Raw genomic sequence first — 21,906 nt, 5'->3', positions numbered from 1 at the left:
TTTATTTTCATATAGCATGTTATGAAACACAAATATTAATAATACATCACTTTGAATATAATTGTAATACATTTCTAACAATGCTGTACAAGCTGTTCATAAAAATAAAATACAAGAACAAATTCATTAAATATAAAATAATGTAATGCATGTTTACAAAGTTAATATAAAGTAAAAGTAAATATTAATAGAAGGAATTTTCAAATTAAAAGTTATCTTTCTTCTCAGGACAGTAACAACATTGTTTCAAATAAAGATAAATAAGATTCACATGCATATGCAATGATAACTTTCTCCAGCAAAATAACATTCCTTTCTGTGCAGCCCATGCCATAGAAATAAACACTTGTTGCCATCGTACAAAAGCGCCTTTCAAAACAATAATATAATAAATAAAAACTATTTAAATGAAAAACTGAATCATAAATTTTCAAAAAAAAATTTAGTTAGTAAACTATTTTAGAATTTCATAGATTGCTTTATTTTGATTCTAAATTTTATCCAACACTTCTGAAAACCATTTCGATGCAGAAGGAGAAAAACATCTTGCATGAAACAAAACATTTGTTTACATTTACGTTTGAACCGGTGAAACGCTGGTGATTGACGGCAGTAAAGGTAAGAAAAGTCATAAAATGTCGATAAAAATATGTTTATTGACTATTGGTTCCTATAATGTATCAGTCTCAGTTAAAAGACGAACATGTTTGTTGTTAGGACTAAAGTAATTGTAATTTTGATAAGTTGCGCTATTAGTATTCTATTAATTTCTTCGTACTATAAAAATGGAATTATAAGAGTAAAGACATGCAAAAAATGTCTGTTAAAATCTGATGAAAATTCCAATAATCTTGAAGCAATCACAGAATCAGTGTACGATGAAAACTTGCATTATTATTATAGTTATGAAAAAGAAAATATGATTTATGAAAGAGATAGATCTGTAACTACAGAAGTTGAAGGGGATCTGCAAAATTATAAAATCAAAAATGAGATCGAATATGTAGATTTTATGAACAGCAGCGAAAAAATTGATTTGAAGCAAAAAAATCCGAATATTATTAATTTAAAACAACTTCTTTCTGTGTGTATCAAAGCAGCTAAAGCAGGAGGTATGCAACTTCTGTCAGTTCGAAGGAATTTTGATTTGAAGAAAATATGGAAAATGAAACCTGCAAATAGTTCTGATAATCCAATTCATGTCGGCAGAACACTGTCTCATCAAGCTATGACTTATACTTTAAAGAAATATTTTCCAAATTTGCAGGTGAATGAAACTACAAGATGTCCCCAATACTTATAGCCAATAATTATTTTGGTTTCATTATTTTTTGTCCATCAGATCCTTATTATGTTCATAGTTTAGTAGGATAATATTTTAATATGAAATTTATTGCATTTTTTATGATGTTATGAATGGAGGAGGAAATCACTTAATGCATTAAAAAAAATTTTACTAATATTTTAGCACATGTGTACAGCAGATTGTTTTGATATAAAGTTCTGTAGTGTTATATTCAATCATAGATAAATATCCTTAATGATCATTTTATTATGAAAACATAGAATAATAACCTTCTATCCATTTCCTGTATATGATGTCAAAATTTTTATATTATCTTTTAAAATTCAAAATAAACTTCGACAAAGTATGTTTATGAAATAATTTTTTAATACCATTAGGAGATTTGTTTCCAAAGTAAGTTTTAAAAAAACGAGAAAGATCTAATTTTTCAAATAATTTTAAACAACTTCAGTTTATTTCAAAACCAAGAAGGAAACTGAGTGAAATATAAATTAAAGAATCTGTTGCAACATTTACTTCCTGTTAATTTTAAGTATTGTGTTTTAAATCTTACTATTTAAACTGTTTAATTTCAGTAGGAAGTAGTAGTAGTATTAAGATTCAGTAGTAGTATTAAGGTTCTCAGTGTATTCTTTTTTAGAATTAATAGTTTATATATTCTTATAAATGAAATCAGGCTGTTTATCTAATTATTACAATTCGTATCTTTTCTTAATTTACAAACACTTTTATTTTACTTGATTTGTTTCATATTTGTAACTTGATTTGTTTTTTTCATGTTGCCAGATATTCTTTTAATAGCTCATTGCATAGTTTCAAAATGAAACATTAAAATTAGATACATTAGACTGGTTTATAAAATTTTTTCCAGCAATGAATTAGTAATTTATCATGATTTTATACTGTTTGTAACTAGGGTACATTTTATATAAATGTGTATTCTAATGTTTTCTAATTTTGTTTACTTTTCAAGTATATTTTTATATTATTATCTATTTTAATGTAGTTTAAATGCTCTAAAACTTAACTTCATATTTTTAGCTTGTTTCTAGAAAGCTTAATGAGTACGACATTGACCCTTATGATGAAGATTTTCAACCTCAAAATGCTTCAGATAGTCATTTAGTTCCAACAAAAAATGTCTTAGTGTGGATTGATGCTCTTGAACCTGAATATGAATACCAACGTTAGTGTTTTATTTTTTAATTTCAAAGTGTTCTTTCATATTTATTTTTGAAGTATTAATATAAATATAAAATCATCCATTTAAAATGGATTATTTTAATGTAATATAAATGTTTTGTGATGTGTGTTGTTATGCAAATTAGGATTGAGGATGCACTGTCTTTAATTGTATCTCTATATTTATGATTATTATGGTGATTAGTGATTATTATTGATTATTACTATACAGTTGAAGGTGAGAAATTGATTTATAGTAAGCAGAAAATATCAAGAATAGCCATGTCTAAACTAGAATTACTCATATTGGAATCTAAAGTTTAATCTAGATTGGAATCAATTAGAACATGTTAATATTTCAGATATAAGAAAGCATGTAAACAAACTCTGTGGTTATTTGAAGTATAGTGTCCATTTTCAGAAATGGAATTTCTATATTGTGATTTTCATATGTTACTGATTTTCATCATAATAGAGATGAGATTAAATATTGAGGTGCATGTATTTATTTTTTTATTCAGATATATTTTAGAAATGTATAGAATTATTATAATTTAATTTATTTACTTGCTGTAAATTTTGAAAACTTTAAGAATATCAGAAGTTATTTGTGCTTGATATTCAAATAGGGCTTTTCTGGTTAAGTGTTATCATTTCATTAAAAGAGTGAAATTTACCAAATTGATGAGTTTGACTTTCTGGAACCAGCAATATTTATATATTGCAAAATATATTTTTAAGATTAAGTGAATCATTTTATGAAAGGCGAGGCAATGTTTGCCTGGTGGTAAAGGTCTTGGCTTTGGCAAACAAAGGGTCCTAGGTTTAAAACTTGATTCTAATAAAATAGATGTACTTTTTATTTGGATATGTACACTTTAAATTTGATATCAGCAACCATTCTTTTGCTGGTGTAGCATTGAATTTGAAGAGGAAGATTGCCAACTTGTGTTATCAGCTTCTTGTCATGGTTCATCATTATGAGATCATTCTTGAAATAACTGTTCTGAAACTCTTAGATGGAACATTTAATATCTTCAAATACATATTACCATCACTGATTTATTATTCCATCATTTTTATGTATTCTCTAGTTCATTCAAGCTACACTTCCAGTCACACTTTTGTACGTGATTCTAGCATATTTTCTTCCCTTTTACCAAATCCGCTAATATCTTGTATGCTGAGTTTTGAACCAGCCTGTACATTGTATTTGCATATGTAAGATAAATGTTATTAAGAGTTTCTATGTGAGATAGATTTGTACGAAAATTTTAAAGCAGGCGAAAAACCAGTAAAAAATTTGAAAATGTTATAAAAACAAAAAACAAAAAAATCTTAGGCGATTCCACAGACTTTTGACTCTTGCCTGTTGAAAAATTAATATTTATTTGTAGTATTCATCATAAATGTAAGATTGTGTTTGTAATTTATAATAACTAATTAATATACTCAACTTCGCTTCCGGATTAAAATCCTTCTTTGTTTAATATTTTTAATGTAGAAAATACTTTTCTGTAAAATCTAGTGTATAAAACTCTTTTCAAGACGTATATATTGAAATAGGAGAGAAAAAAAAAATTTTAATTAGTAAAATAGTTCAAAGTCTTAACGTTGTCCTTCAAAGAAGTGTCTAAAAATTTCGTTATTCAAAATCATCTGCATTAATTTTTTTAAAGAATTAATAACTACTGGAAGATAAAATTTCTCAAAAATGAAAATGGTATCATTGAAACATTAACATTTTAAACTATAAAATGGTGTAATTATTTTTTCAGAATAATTTCTTCTGAAGTTTCTGTGAAAAAAGGGTAAAATATTAGCTGATTTCTCATTGCCGGAAATCGCTGCTGACGTCAAATGTCTGTTTAATTTGTTTGCTAAATTTTTTTTTTTTTTTTTCTCCCTTGTTTCCATTTTACTTATGAGTGCTTGTGAGCACTGTTAAACTACTACTCTGGAACAAATGAAAACCTAATAAAGAGATATATATTAAAATGAAGTAGATATTAAAGAAGAAAGTGGCAAGAATTGTTCAAAATTAACATTATTTTTAATGCATTTAATTTTTTTAATTAATAACAATTGAAAGAAATATTCTGCAGAAATGAAATTGATATCATTGAAATCGCAAAATGTTCAATTTTAAAATGGGTTAAAAATATTTTTTCTGAAATTATTTTTCCTGAAGTTATTGTGTAAAAAAGACGAAATTTCGATTAATTTTATGGCGGATTGATATGTGCGAGGATAGAACCTGGGACCTTGTGGTTCGCAGGCCACATGACCACGATACAAAAGCAATTGCTCGGGTAGCGTAGCTGTTAACTGTCTTATAAGCTATTCACTACAATTTCTAATTAACTGAATATTTGATTAATTTTTGAACTTTAAAAAAAATGACAATTTTCTTTCTTTTGTCTTCAATAATAAGTATGCAAAGTTTAGTTATATTTGACCCAGGTTAGGAGAAACTATGGAACGTACATATATACGCATATACATAAATAGTCATAATAAGATTTTATTTATTTTACGGTTCGAGTTTTATTATCAATTTCGAATTTTTTAAATGTTTCGTTACAGAAAATTATTTGGAATATGTCACAACTGCGGTTTGTGTGGCAGTTAAAGGAAAACCTGTCATTGGAGTCATTCATCAACCATTTGAAAACTTTACAAGTAAGTGACTTAAATATTCTTTTTGTTTTACTTGTAAATAATATATCGAGAATCTGGAAAAGTCATCGATTCTCCTTCCTGGGATTAAAAAAAAATGTGTTTGCATAGTATTTGAATTGGCCTTTTTATGAAATTAATTTCTTACTAAAAAATTGTAAAAGAAGAAAAAAAAAAAAAGTATAAATCGTATTTTTCTGGTGCACCTAAGATTTATAATATTTTAGAAAAAAAATTAACAATTTGTTTTCCAATTAATCAATAGATCTCTTTTGTGGAATGTTTTTCCCTTTATACAGGAAGTAAATACAGGTTAACAAACAATGGTGCTTCCATTTTGGGAGTCATTCAGTGACTGATTGAAACTTAAAATTGCTTTAAAGCATCTCCCTTAATCAGTGTTGCAAATTTGCTGTTGGTTTAATACTGCGATGTAAGTTGAATAGAGCTGCTGTTTCATTGGTCATTGTCTTTGAAAGAACCCGCGATAGAATTCTCCAGCCCAAATTACTGGACCGATTTCGAACACTTTAATTTCATATAAAAAATGTCCTGACCCCTTGATATGTCATCGATACTGATCGTCTACATATTTCCTTTCCAATTAGAAAGGTAATTGATGCCATCTTCCTTTTTAAAATATTCCATCAATTTTAAAATAATTATTGCTGTTGATTGCTTTGATACGATTCCGATGATATGATCGTAGCTCCAGTATTTATGGAAATTAAGGATCTAGCTCTTTCCTTTAAACTTTAAACAACTTCAATAAAAATTATTTCTGTATAGTTATTTTTAGTTTGAGACAATATGTTCTTAAAATATACATTTTTAATGAATAAGAATCAAATCAAATTCCATTTGCAATAATAAAAGATCGTTTAAAAGATTCTAGAAATTTGTATCAATTTGCCCAATATTAACCTCAAAGAATTTAAATGTTCCTGGTAATGTAATTTTCTTTAAATAGCTGTTCAAAAAATTTTATTTTTTGCTAATGGGATTTAAAATAAAATAGTAATCAAACTATGGCAATTATCTATGAATGCCAAAGAATCAGTAACCCAGCCCCAACCACTCGTCTGATTTCGCCAAGTTTTGTTACATATGAGAGCCCATGATCATATAAAAGTTTTAGATAGATTATAAATTACCCTCCGACGCTCTCTATTTTCTGAAAAAATTGAAAATAATATGTATATAAAATTCCCCAGCCGCATCCACCGTACCGATTTCGAATATTTTTGTTTCATATGAATTCTCATTAGATTTCATTCAAAATTTAGCACATCCTTTTAACTATCATCCTTCTAGTTTTTGACATTTTTTAATCTTTTGTATGGGCAGATAAACAAACAGATTTTTTTTCAAAGTATTTCGCTTAGATTTAGATTTTAGTCTACATATTTGGTGGTGAGTTTAAATACGAAATTTCATCTCTCTAAATCTATGCATTTTTGAGTTATCGTAATAAACAGATCGATAAATATAATTTTAATTTTTTGACGATTATAATGAATGCTGTATTTATACAAAAAAATTTAAAAAAAAACATTTGCAAAAAGTTATTAATGCCACTAAGTACAATAATTCTTTCTTCACTTTTATATTTATTGAAATTTAAGCGATAAGATTTATTATTAGAGCGCGTCTCTGAGATAAACAGATACATTTGATACAAAATTATTTTCTAGTCGCGAACGAAAAGAAATCCGAAATAATCCTGACAGAGAAAATTACGTTGTTAAGTGTAATCTTTTGAGATGCAGTCCATTAGCGGTTATTGGACAGAATAGGGCCATAAACTAGTTTTTTCCCCCATAAAGCCATAAAAAGCATTCGTTTGAAGACTTGTTGTGATAGACAGAAATAAGCGATGTATATCTCTAAGAATATCATCAATAGTAGAGTTTGCCTTTTTTGAAAATAGGAATGATTCCTAAAATTTCCCATAATCTGATGGGTAAGCAGACCTTCAAGAGCAAAACAAGATTTCTTTATTTTTTAGTATCAGTGTTAAAACCTAAAAACGTCGATATTAGAATGAATTTTATTTTAAAGAAATATTATTTTTTAAATTAAATATACCCATTTCTTGTTACCTGGTGAACCTGTCAATTAGATATTATTCTAAGCACTAAATATAGTTAGATCAAAAGTACAAACATCTAGATAAAAAATAATTTATAGCACTTCTTTTTTTAAACTTTTAAGCATAAAATGTGACTTTTGCTTTAAAAAAAAATGCATCCTTTTTTTTATATTGATTTTATTGATCAGTAACTTTTTCCGTGACGCAGAAAATGTTATATCATCTTTTTTTTTTTTCTCATATACGAAATATTGCAAAAAGAAATTACTGTGATCGTCAAAAAAATTTAAACTGGAGATTTTGGCGGAGCTCCACGTTTCAGACCTCCGCAAATCCTGAAAGCACATTTTCACTTTCTAGTATACGTAATACAGAGAAAGTATTGTAATCGTCGGAAAATTCGAATCGAGATCCTAATGAATTTCCACATTTCAGAAAAACGCATTTTTGGAAAATTTCTGTTTGTCTGTCTGTGACAAATATAACTCAAAAATGCTTTGAGCTAAACAGATGAAATTTGGTATAGATTTGTATATCCAATTTGCAGATTTCTGTTAAATTTTGAGTAAAATCTATTCAGAGGAAGTCCGTCTGTCCGGTTATTTGAATATAAGTTAACACGATAATTACAAAATGCAGAAAGCTAGCTTGATAAAATTCGGTACACATATTTAACATCTATAATGCAGGCACATATCAAATTTTGAGCCAAAAAAATATGTTCTAATATAATTAAATTTTTACATGAAAAAGATTGAAAAAAATCTCTGAAACCAAAAAATAGCAGTTAAATGACGAAAATTATATTTATATATATATATATATATAATGATATTTTAATTCTAATTTCAATTTAATTAATTTCCAAGATTTTATTTTAATTTAGCCCATAGTAACTTCATTCTAAAAATATTCTCATATTTCGTGATCCAATTCTACTTTCGGTTTAATTAATTCCTTTGTAAAAATAGTGCGCCATCAGTTATTACGCATCAAATGAAAGTGATACTTTCGTTGCCCTTGTCAGAGGTCAGCACATGTATTCCATCGGCACGTGGCCGGAAATCCCATGTTATATAAAACTAGTGATCATTTGTTTCGTTCCTTTTTTCTTACTTCTGCTTTTGTGTCGCGCTGCGTCTCCTTGTAAATAATTATGCTTTCCTGGATGGTGGTAAAGAGGGAATAAAACGAAATTAAAAATACAACGTCTAAAATACTATCTATGTCTTCAAACCTGCCTTCTGCTGCAAACAAAATAATATATATATATATATATATATATATATATATATATATATATTGAAACTAAAAAATAGCAGTTATTAAATTTTACAATATATACATAGTACAGTATATATATAGCAAGATACTTCGTGAGTAGGACCAAAACGTTTAATGAATCTAACCTTTTTCTTAATTTTTGTGAAGCATTAAAACGATTGTAGAATATTTCTAAATAAATAGATTACTTATTCTCTAGTTCAGGAACTGCAGAACATATTGAGAAATTACTATATCGAACTTGAATTAAAAAAAAATGCGCTAGATTTTATTTGATGATATTTTTGTATAAGAAAACTCTACTAAAGATAAAATTTGAGAAAATAGCATTTAAAGATGTAAAAAAGCAATTAAAATTATATAAATACAAATCTAAAAATCAGTGTAATTACCCAAAAAAGTGAACTTAAAAACAAAATTCAAACTATTTTATAAAGAAATTTTTCGTTATAACGTTATATTTCGTTATTGCTTTTATTCGTTATATTTCGTTATTGCTTTTATTAAAAGATTATCATATTTTTGCAAAAAAAAAAAAAAAATCGACTTTCAAAGTAGTCACCTATCTTAAATAAATGAAATTAGTTATATTGTTACTAAAATTGTAATTCTGCTTCAAATTTTGGTTTTAATTGATTCGAACATCCAAAGTGGACATATATCTTTTTTTACTATTCCACAAAATATACATCTGATAAGAGTTTCTAAAATTTACGAACTGATGATTTAAAGTGCGATGTTTGTCATTTAAGAACAGCTTTTTTAAAATTACTTTTATGAACATAATAATTAAAAAATACTCTAAATAATATATTAGCATCAAGATAAAGAATAGCTGCATAATAGTAATAACGAATAGCATGGTAACGAAGAAAGATAACGAATAGCATGACTATAACAAAATTTTTAATGTAAAAGGCATTCTGTGATTATGAATCATTTTTCTTTATAAAGGTAAAATTTCTGTATAATAAAAACATTGTTGTTATTTTTCCGATAAACAAGTTATTTCTTTACAATTTTTGTGCAAGTTAAAATCATTCTAATAGCTCTGTGATTATATATGCGAGAAACAGGGGTGTTTGTGCTCCGGGGAAACCCCGGAATTCCGGGGATTTTGAACTTCGATACCCGGAAATTCCGGGGATCGTCGTTCAAAAGGAAGTAGGAATAATAATGAATTATTTATTTTGATCTGGGCGATTTTGTTTGCTTTGAAAGCAGAAAACGCAAGGTCAGCGTGTGTGGTGAAAATTTTTCCTTTCTTTCTCCAAAGGCAGTGATAATGCGTGAAAAGGGGGAAAAAACTTCTTTTTTGTTCTTTCCTTATTGCGAGTTATGACTCATTCCCCCGTTTCTCGGACATTCTCTTCTGGATTCTTTTCGGCAAGTAGGCGCGGCAGAAAAAAAAGGGAGAGACTTCGCGACCAGATGTGCGATCACGTGACTCTGGGTTCAAAGGTCTTATCTCTCCTGGAGTGGCGCCAATAAGTAGAGAAGGGGGATTTTTCGCCGTATTAGCTATTTGTCATTGATCGCTTCGCAACTTTTTTTTCTCCGCTGTGTAAAATTTTCGTTTCATTTATTGATGCACGTGTAAATTTTTCGTTTCTCTTATTGAAATATTTTTTTATTTATGTACGCAAGAGAATTTCACTTTGAAATTTCAGCATATGAAACAGAAATTACCCCTTAAAAATTCATATCTAATTAGTTTTACAGCATTAGATTCAGAGCTAAGAGGTAAAACCAGTACAATATTAGCTTTTGAAAAATTATCATCTTTTATGTCCCATATTTTTAGTGATAATGAAAAGTCAAAAGTAGAAGCTGAAATAAGGTTATACCAGAGTGATATTGATATCACCAAAGAAATGCTCTACACATCTGATGAAAGTGGAAATCAAGTCAAGTGTACAATTGATAAATATTGGTCTAAAGTTTTTAATTTAAAAGATGATTTCACAAATGATTATAAGTATCCTACATTGGCTAAATTGGTCAAAGCCTGCCTTAGCTGCTTCCATGGCCCATTAGTGGAAAGTGCATTCAACTTAATGGATACACTTGTCACTGACTATAGAACCTCTCTTAAGATTGATTCCCTAGATGCAGTGCAGACTATTAAATATGATTTAATGGCTTCTAAAGAAACCTCATGTGAAAAGTATGGCTCAAAAAATCCAATGACTGATCCAATTCACAAAGATCTCTTACTGAATATGAACAGAAGTTGGAAAACATATCAAGAGGACTTAAAAACATGTATTTCAGATGAGTCACCTATAAAAGTCTCTGAAAAACCTTCTACATTAGCAGAAAAGCAAACTACTTCTACCTCTGCATGTGCAGTTCTCGAGGAAATTTCTTCAACTGTAAATGAGGAAAATAAAAGTCAATCTTCCTGCAATTATGAAGTTCACCACAAAAGAAAGACAAGCCCACAAACATCAGAAAATAAAAAAAAAGCAGCAGAAATTAGATAATTTTTTTAAAGAATTAATTCAGGTAATTTAAAATATTTGCATAAAATGTAGTAGTTTATATGTTTGAAAATTTATGGTTATTAATTTTGCAAAAAAAGTAATTCATTGAACTTTTATAATTAGGTCATTCAATATTTCATAATTGTAATTTTTCATTTCTCATCCCCCCCCCCCTTCTCGAAACTCCAAAATGCCGGTAGTAAGTCCGTAAAAGTTTCAGGGGATTTTTTGGGGTCCCACAAACACCCCTGGAGAAAAAAAATCCGTAAAAAGGATTGGAATGATAAAACACGATTTTTTTTTTTTTTTTTTTTTTTTTTTTCTTGTTCAAATTTTCAATCGTTGATAAAATACTTTTTATTCATCCACTCAAGTTCAAATACATTTTTTTTAACTTGTAGTGGATGACATTTGATGTTAATACAGTTTTTCAAATATTAATTCACTAATTAAATTTAATTCATTTTTAATACTTTAAATAGAGTTTTAGCAGTTTGTAATGAAAATTGAAGCTCAATCGGTAAAATGCAAGGATTTCAGTATTTTTCACGTGAAGGTGAAGAATTCGAGTTCAATTCTTGCGAAAATCAATAGTTTTTTTATACTTAATAATTTTTTCTTGATAATTATTATTAAAAAATAACTAAAATAAAACTTTTCTTTGTTGACCTAAGTAGAAATTGAATTAATTTTTTTATATTACTTGTTGTATTTAATGTTCCTTCTGCGAATATTATAATTTCTTTACTAACACATTGTCTTAAAAGTCATGACTTACCATTGAGCCAATCCGTTTTTGTACATTTTTTCATCCAGTTAGATATGAAATTCGTGTGCGGATTTTTTTTTTTTTTAATTGGTTTTAAACATCTTTTTGGCTGCATTAACAGATTTCATTTGAGCCAACAAAAGAACACGATTTACTTTTTCTTCAATTTGAAAGCTTAAGGTCAACAAGCTGCAATAATTATGAAAATTAAATAATTTTTTAATAAAAATTTAGAAAAAGTTTAGATACATTAAACATTTTGGTCCTATTCACGAAATATCTGTGTATTTAAAATAATAAGGAAAACCAATGAATCAGTTGCCCAGCCCCAAGCACTGGGTCGATTTCGAGAATTTCTGCTTCATATGACAACATATAAAATGTTGATATGCTATTAAGGGTGGCATACATTCCTCCACTCCCTCTATTTGTGAAAGAAATCGAAAAAGCACTGCTTCACTGGGTATCATCTTTAGGAGAACCTGTGGCAAAGTTCTTCAGTCCCAACTACTGGACCGATTTCGAAAATTTTAATTTATTATGAAAAGTTCTGACCTTTCGATATGCCAACATTGATCGTCTGCATCTTTCTTTTCCAGTTAATTAGAAGAGTATTGCATAATAAAACTTTAACATAATTGCTATAATATATATTGAAAAATTCGCTAATTTGAAGTATAAATAACTCAATCATTGTTGTGCAACTTTTACTTATTATAATTATACTTTTGTTTTGATAAGATGTACTTCATTGATTTAGTGATGTAACTAAATTAATTTTATTGATACTAGCCGCTTTCAACGAGGAGTGGCTAGTATCAATACTTCCCACCAAATTTATCAATCTTTGTATGAAATTATGTAGGCTGGCATAAGTTCTGACAAATTTTTTTAGAAAGACAGAAACTTAGATGCTTCAGTTCTTTATCTTACACAAAATGATGTGTCTTGATTTATTACTTAATTATTAATCAATCAAATTAATTAATTAATTAATCAAATTAATTAATTAATTAATCAAATTAAATGTATCTAATAAGCTAAATGAATCCCTTTTCTTATTCTAATTTCAAGCCTAAAAATATTTTAACATAATTTCACTAGAAAAAAAATGGCCCTTTAAAGGGTTAAGGCATTAATATAGTCATGTCAACCATTTTATCGAAACAAAAGAAAGTAAAATTTCAAATTATGATTATATAATAATGATAATGCTTTCTGGCTGATAATCTATACTTGCTAATGGTGAAATATCTTCATTTGTTAATGCTCATGTTTTTTTTTTTTTTTTTTTTTTTTTTTCTGCTTTATTTTGCAAATCTGTCGAAAATGGGGATGAAAGGGGCAGACGATCCTTGTTGACGTATTTAAAGCTCATAAATTTTTATAAAATTAACATTGGAGAGATCAGTACTATGTTTGTGACTATTCTTTGATTTTTTCTTCCAATTATTTTACACCTGTGTGTGGTTCATGCAATGTTCCACTGACTATACGTCATATTTTAATTCAGTGTTCGGTTTTTTATAGAGACCGTATTAACTTTTTTAACTCCTCTGATTTTAACTTGTCTTTCCTTATAAGAGTAAGACCCCATAAAAATTTATTTCCGTTCTTGAAGAAGATTGGAATTTTTAATGAAATTTAAATTTACTATTACAGTACTTTTACCTACTGTTTTACCAGTTTTTTACGTTGGATCTTAAGGAACTAAAGAGAAACTCGATAAGTGAACTGTGTTTTCGGTGCAGCATATCCTAGAAAAAGATCTTGCGCCAGAGAATTATCACATCCAATCCAATCGATAGACGATGTGAAAGATCTCTTTGAATCAGGGTGGATGGTTGATATTTTTGACAACAACAAGCATTCCAATTATTTTAAATATATTCGCATATATGGTAGGCGAATAGCTGGTCGCCGATTATGGGTAGTATAAAATAAAAATTGATGGAATTGTTGCAGAGGTTTAAGTTGTGAATTTTTTCCCAAAAAAGAATGTAGGGTTTTTGAGATTTTTCTCGAAGATGGATACTGGTGGGGAACAGACGACTGTTGATGACGTCTGTACATTCTTGTCAGGAAAAAAATCACGACAAAGCTTCTCGGCTTCAGCCTCTGCAACAAATTCGTCAGTTGTTTCAGATATTGTACGATTATGAGTTTTCATAGGAAATTTTTAAAACTGAACCAATGTTTCGGTTTGTGGCTTCTTTAGCTTTCCTGGTTTTTTTTATGTATAAATGTTTTCTATTCATAAAAAAGCAAATAAATAAATAAATAAATAAAAGAAATATTTAATTATTCAAAAAGTTACTGTAATAAAAGTATCGTAATAATTATTCAAGCTCATTCAAATATTTACAAAATCAAAATTAAAAAAAAATATTGAAAATATTAAGAAATCTTAATAGAAATCAGAGTTATAACGTTAAATTACACTGCTAAAATAAATTATAGTTATGCTGAACTATATTCGTTACTAGCCGCCTTTAACGACCAACCGGTTCGCCAATCTTAATGCTCGTTAAAATTTTAATAATTAAATATTTTATGTAATTCCTACTTTAATAGCTTCTTCATTAAAATATTTTAAAACTTCAAATTTCAATTCACTTATAATATTATAAAGGCCTTCAGTCATAACGTAATCTGTATCTCTCTAATTTTCTGGTAGCTCCCGTAGAATTTATGCTTTAAATTAAAGTGGAAAGGATTAATCTGCAATTAATATAATAATATTTTTTACTGAAACAAAGCATCTTTTTTTTTTTTTTTTTTTTTGTAATATGATTATTGAAAACAGAGTCACTGAGCATTTAAACCTTTTGGGCACTAAAGAATATCTTTCTTAATTTACGTAATATCTCAAGAATTTGTCAACCAAATTTTTTCAGATTCATCATGAGCAGGTCTATTAATTAACAATGTTTAATTTTAAATGCATCAAACACTAAGAAAATAAACAGAATCGTGTAATACAATCGGTCGAAAACAGGTAAAAAAAATTACTTAAAAGACGATGAATTTAAACTAACATAAATACAATTTAATTACAAAAGCATACAACTAACCCAAAAATAATTTAAATCAAGTTCGCTTCCGTTGAACATAGATGTAAACAATCAGAACACAATGCGCATGCGTGAATTTTCTACGCCAGTTGGGGTAACACTATGCGGATTAGAAATTTTTAATTTCCTTTATTCTGTTTTATTTTAATTCAAAAATACTTCAGAATGCATCTGAAAGATCGATTCATTAACAATGTTTAATTTTAAATGCATCAAACATTAAGAAAATAAACAGAATCGTTTGAAATAATCGGTCGAAAAAATGTTAAGCCTAAGCCTCATTAGCGTGGGAAAAAAATGCTGAAGTCTTACTCATTTGGCGGTGGGGAAATGAAGATTTTTTTTGGTGGGAAAGTTAGTTTTTAATTAATAATTAAAATTCTGATTAAAATTTCAAAAAAAAGGAACCCCAGATGCATATTTCCGACCTTCAAGGTATACAAGTATCAAATTTGGTACCTATAGGTCAAATGGTCTTTTCAGTAAAGCGCCAACACACACATACATACACACACTTCAACCTTCGTACAGCTGTTGTGGCACCATCTACTCACAGCTAACCGCTAAAATATAAGTATCGATTATTTCATATTTATTTATTTTTTCTTTAAAATATTTCATTCTTTTTGTCGTGCATAAACAATTTTTCATTTTTTGCATCTCAACTTTAAAAAGAAAACTACATATTTTTTCTATCAAAACGCAAACGATTATTTTTTTTAAAAAAATGAAAAAGTATTCTGGTAAGAATATAATTCAATTAAGAATTCGTTTTTATTGAAAGAAAAGCTGTTAAATAACATCAAAGATTGCTTTTCCTGATTGATAGTTTTAAAAGTCCTTTTTTTTTTTTTTTTTTTTTTTTTTTTTTTTCATTTGGCTGGAGCTCTCTTGGATCATTTGAATGAATTTCAAGTTTTAAAAGCTATTTTGAATTCTTTGCTATTATTTAATCAATAGTGTGCACTTTTAATTAACATTTTAGAACGGATCCATTAAGATGTACTAAAGAGACTTTATTGCATTTTAAGTTGTTTATGAACTTATTCGATACCTGTATTAATAACAATAAAATCTTCGATATCTGATAACTGAATTGATGTTTTGTTTATGTATTTTAGAGTGGGGATGGGTAGGCCATGGCGAATCCACTGATACCTATCCAGTGGCCTCGGAGCCTGTAGATGTAAGCGAACCTATTTCTATTATTGTACCTACCAGACGTGCAGCGTTTGTGAAAATGAAGGCAAGGATGGCTTTAGGCGTCCATTTTCATCTGTTTGCAGTCAATGGCGCAGGTAAGACATTGTCTATCTTTACTGATTTCATCTCCAGATTCTCCTGTAATTTGAAAGAATGTTTTTTTTTTAATTGTTAGATCATTTATTTGCATGATTCAAAAAGTGTTGATTTATTTATTTTAAACTAGCTGCGTTTGGTGACCAAATGGTTCGCCGAGATTTTTGATTGAACAGAATTTCAATAAATATTTTTCGCAGTTTTAATTTAACGATTTCCTTTATATAGTACTAGCCGCCTTTGGCGACCAGCCGGTTGGCAAATCTTAATGTTCGTTTAAATTTTAATACTTAAATAGGTTGAACCGGAGTTTAACCCCCTTCTTCGCCACGTTGCGATAACGCGCCAAAGCTGGCAATCTTTATTATGCACTATTATTGAACATCTGCTCCTTTGCTTTTGAACATTTTGCAAGGCCGTTGTTGGCGATTTTTAAAAATTGCGCCAAGCAGGGGGTTAAACTTCGGTCTTACCATTAAATATTTTACGCAATTCCAACTTTAATAGATTCTTCAGCAAAATATTTTAAAACTTCAAATTTTGATTGTCATATAATTCACTCATAATATTATAAAGGCCTTCAGTCATAACGTGATATGTATCTCTCTAATTTTCTGCTACCCCTCGTAGAATTTATGCTTTAAATTAAAGCGTAAATCTTTAATCTGCAATTAATATAATAATATTTTTTACTGAAACAAAGCATTTTTTTTAATAATATGATTACTGATAATAGGGTCACTGAGCGTTTAAACTTTATGGGCACCAAAGAATATCTTTCTTAATTTATGTAATATCTCAAGAATTTGTCAACAAAATTTTCTCAGATTCATCATGAACAGATCGATTCATTAACAATGTTTAATTTTAAATACATCAAACACTAAGAAAATAAAATGAATCGTTTAAAATAATCGGTTGAAAACATGTTTAAAAAAACTACTTAAAAAACGATGTACTTAAAACTATAAGCATATACAAAAAATATATATAACTAACATAAATACAATTTACTTACAAAAGCATGCAACTAACCTAAAAATAATTTAAATCGTCCGTTGATAATGGTTGTCATGTCAACAATCAGAACACAATGCGCAAGCGTGAATTTTCTTCGCCAGTTAAGGTAACGCAAATGCGTGAATTTTTCTACGCCAGTTGGGGTAACGTTATGCAGATAATACATTTTTAATTTTCTTTATTCTGCGTTATTTTAATTCAAAAGTACTTCAGAATGAATCTGAAACATGGATTAATTAACAATGTTTAATTTTAAATGCACCAAACATTAAGAAAATAAACAGAATCGTTTGAAATAATCCGCCGAAAAATGTTAACCCTAGCCTCATTACTGTTGGGAGAAGAAAAACTGAAGCCTTACTCATTTGGCGGTGGGGAAAATTGAAGATTTTTTTTTTCGGGAAAGTTAGTTTTTAACTAATAATTAAAATTCTAATTAAAATTTCAAAAAAAAGGGACCCTAGGTGCACATTCCCGACCTTTAAGGTATACATGTACCAAATTTGGTAGCTGTATATCAAATGACCTGGCCTGTAGAGCGCCAACACACACACACACATTGAGCTTTTTTATAAGTATAGATTTAACTGTGATGGATATTAGCGCTTGAAATTTTTGAAGTCTTACATCTCATTTATTCATTGTTCTATGTACTTTCCCAGTACTGTCTACCTGTCATCTCATCTAAATTTGAACTTCAATTCAAAATAACTATATAACCCAATAATGTAACTTCTACAACTAATCCAATAATTTGCGTGCGGAATCGAACCATGATCATAAAATATATAAGATTGAATAGTTGCTATATAAAGCATATCGGGATGAAAATAATTTCTTGTCTAATATTTATAGGGTAAAAAAAAAAATATTTATATAAAAATTTTATAAGACACGCATAAAATTCGTTTATTATCCGGAATGTTTTTAAGTTAAAATGAAAATACCATAACTTAATGATTTTTAATGATCGTCTAGAGTTAATTTTCTCTATATTTTAGATAATTTCTAAAGAATGGTTTAAAATTTATGAAAGTTGCAAATGACATCTGGAAAGCAAATAAAAAGAATCTATTTAAAACATCTGTTGTATATTCACTCAATTAAAGCGGAACTATTAAAGAAAAAATAATTTTTTCTGTAATTAATAGTTACAAAACTTTTTTTGTTGTGGTTTATTGATACTTGCGAACAAAATTTGAAGATCTGTTCAAAAGTTTCGATTTTTATAGCATACGAACTATTCATATATTTTTGGATAGAAATTTTTTCTGTCCCTCATTACTGTCATTGAAATACAAATTTAAAAAAAAAAATGCTGGAAGAGAATATTTATATATAAGCTCCAATTGATACATGAAGTAAAAACATAGTGAATCAGCATATATTTAAAATAATGAAAATTGCAAACTTCAGCTCATTGACCTTTGTTACAAATCAGTTTAAAAACATGTAAATAAAATGTGAAATTAGCGATTCTATGACTAATTTTTGTTTATACTAAAAAAAAAAAAACCGCACATTCATGAATCATTCAATTTTGACATTAAAAAAAACTGTCTGAGTTCCTTGATGTCAAAACAGAAGTTGAAATTTCGCATCCGATAATGAATCAAACCAAAAGGGGGGGAGTCTAATTCCGCCCAGCGTTACGAATGATGGTGGACGATTATATTATAGATTAGTAAAGATTGCCTTAATAATCTGGAGAATATTAATATTACCAGCATCCGTTTCTCAAATTATAAGATTGTCTTACATTTTGTTTGTTTTGCAGGATATAGTTTTATTCAAGTAGCAGAAGATAAAATTGATGGGTATTTCCATGCATTCGACATAAAGAAATGGAAAATCTGTGCTGGTGATGCAATAATTAAAGCTGCCTATGGCAGGATGACGACACTGGATGACAAAGAGATTGATTACGGGGACCCTAATCATTTTCTTTCCAAGAGAGGCTTTAAGGCATCGATTGAAGATCTCGACCTGTTTGAAGACTTTGATTCATTAGAAGCAATCGACTTTAACTCGTAATCGCATGAAATTACAAATGTAGACAAAAGAAGAAAAAAAAGAATCTTAAAATTAAATTATATTTGGAAAACTGGGGATAGTTTTCTTTCATTTAGTTTATTTTTATACTGGTGATACATAGCATTTTTTTTTTAAATGTAAGGTTCTTGTAGAATTTTCCGAATTTTTAGATAACTTCACACCATCTATTTTTCTTAAATATATGCATAATTATTCATTCAATATGATTTTATTCTATAAATAACTTTTGTAATGTTAATTCCAACAAAGATGGTATTTCGAATAACTTTTTAACTGTGAAAAATATAGGAATTTATTGGAATAATTAATAGGATATTAATAGAATTAATAGGAATTTATTTTTGACCAATTAACTATTTAGACCTCTTCGGAAAATGCGTATCTAAATTGTGTCTCCTGATTAATTATTACTCCTGACGAATAAATTCATTATAACGCAAATTATTGTACTTTTTCCATGACGAGTATACTCGTCAAAAACAGTTAACTGGTTAAAAGTCTGCCAACTGTATATAATAAAAATCACACTATGGCCTGTATACACGTCGAGTGCAATACAATGATTGTATAATAAATTTTGTGAAAAAATCACGGTAAAGCGATTAAAATTCCATTTTTATTAGAAAAATTATTATTTTTTGTTGGAAAAGGCGTTATTATTGAAAATTTAGAAATTACCAAAATATATTGTCAAAGAAGCATATGTAAACTTTGTTGGTGTAGGTGATATAAAGTTGGGTAAATATTTCCAGAAGAGACATATAGGGTGTGAAATTGTACTTGGTGAATCAACGTTTACTTTGGTAATATTTAAAAAAAAAAAGCAAGGAAAGTGTTTTAGAAATTTATATCATTGTTCCTATAGACCGAAAATTACTAAAGGCCTTCACAGTTAGCATTTTTTTTTTTTTTTTAACCTTGTTACAATCATTATCTAAGAATACCCGATATGCAAATAAAATACAGAGAAATCTCGATTTGCAAGTAAAATATGGGAATGCTCAGTGCATTAGAGAAAATATTCAATTTATTTTGTAAAAAAGCAATACATTGTACAGGGAATAACTTCTATTCCAAAGAACTTCATCTAATTTTTTTTTAAAATTTATTGCAGACTTACTGGTATTATGAAAAATTATGCCACTAAATGAGAGTTGTATTACATCTTACTGAAATTTTGAGGTTTTATTTAGAAAGGTAATTTTTTATTTTTATTTTACATTGTGTGTATACATGTCAACGGCACCAAACTGAAGCTTTAGATAGATCTTGAATACAATGATCTTGAATGCAGTTATGATTCACCTAATATTGGGCGAAAATTAGATAAATTTTTGGAACCAATTTTAATTTTATATTTTAGTTTGTCATTACTTAAAAAGTAGTTATTATTATTATTGTGATCAATCAAAATTTCAGGTGCGCATACTCAATATGAAGACTTTATAAATAAATAATCTAAGCTATAAATTTTTATGTGTGGTTCACAATATTACAAAATTTGTGCCATATATATATTAGATATTACTTTTATATTTTTGTATAGTATTTCAACATACATATAACCATTTCATTTCATGTTCCCTTTCCCGCTGTTTATTTCAATAATTGTCATTGCATCTCCTTAAAAGTTTATATAAAATTAGCTCATTTTAAGGTTATTAATCATATGATTAGTAACCTTAAAATATCGACCCTCTATTATATTGTTATTAATTATACGAACAATAACTATCTGAGTGTTTTTTTTAACTCCTGTTAGTTATCCTATATATGGTTATTTAACAGAATTCCGTAATTAACTTTTGACAAATTTCGAACAATGTATATTATTGGAGAATTTTCAAATAAATAGAAATAGATTAAATTTATTTTGCTTTAAGGCATCTGATAAACATGTGTATCGTGTAGTGAATTGTTGACAAAGAAATAAATTCTGTGTTTTGTTGTTCATATTTGCTAAATCAGATTGTCTTCATCAACTGCATAATGAGAAAGCAGTCAACTCTAAATAAATTATAATATTATAATGCATTTTTAAAGTATTAAGTAAATCTTTAATTTATATAGCAATAAACAAATAACCATTTGGATAAGAAAATATTGTTTTCTCATGATGAATCAAAATGAATTCAGAAATCATACATTTTTACTGTTCTTAAATTAATAAAATTGTCTTTTGTTCCAAAATCTCTGTTCGATATAGATTTCTGACTCTTTTTTTACATGTAATTTATGTATGCAATAAAAAAAATTTATTCATTTTCATAGCTGAATTATTTTTTATGGCATTTGAAAATCAAAAATGGCTAACACCGCCTTTAATCCAGCCGGCAATGAACCAGTATAACCAGCTGATTCACCGCGAATATTGGTTTTGCTTTATTTAATTTAAATCTCTTATGTATAATTTGATGTTTATAGCTTCCTTAACAAGGTATGGTTATGCATTAAATTATAATGGACATTAAAGCCATGTTATTTTAATATCTTTACACCTGTTTTGTTAATTTTGTACATGAACATAATAATGTTTGGCTGCCATTGGCGAGAATTTTTTTTTAAATATGATTAAGTAGAGTATGTGTGGTGGAGGGAAAGTGGATGGTTGTGTTTTTGTTTGATTTTAAATAGATTTTTCGTAAGATGTGTAGATAGAG

At 28.0% G+C, this 21,906-nt stretch overlaps 1 protein-coding gene across 1 annotated transcript; it reads left to right on the top strand.

The window, feature by feature from the left end:
- Positions 1-691: 691 nt before the first annotated feature.
- Positions 692-21,349, top strand: LOC129973052 (putative inositol monophosphatase 3). Its single transcript, XM_056087413.1, has 5 exons — positions 692-1,267; positions 2,348-2,492; positions 5,075-5,170; positions 15,994-16,170; positions 18,969-21,349. The coding sequence occupies exons 1-5, from the start codon at positions 704-706 to the stop codon at positions 19,223-19,225; spliced, it is 1,239 nt and encodes a 412-aa protein (XP_055943388.1). The 5' UTR covers positions 692-703; the 3' UTR covers positions 19,226-21,349.
- Positions 21,350-21,906: the final 557 nt, after the last annotated feature.

This window comes from Argiope bruennichi, chromosome 6 (genome assembly GCF_947563725.1).
Source record: "Argiope bruennichi chromosome 6, qqArgBrue1.1, whole genome shotgun sequence".
NCBI classification, from domain to species: domain Eukaryota; kingdom Metazoa; phylum Arthropoda; class Arachnida; order Araneae; family Araneidae; genus Argiope; species Argiope bruennichi.
This window is presented reverse-complemented; position numbering and strand designations above follow the sequence as displayed.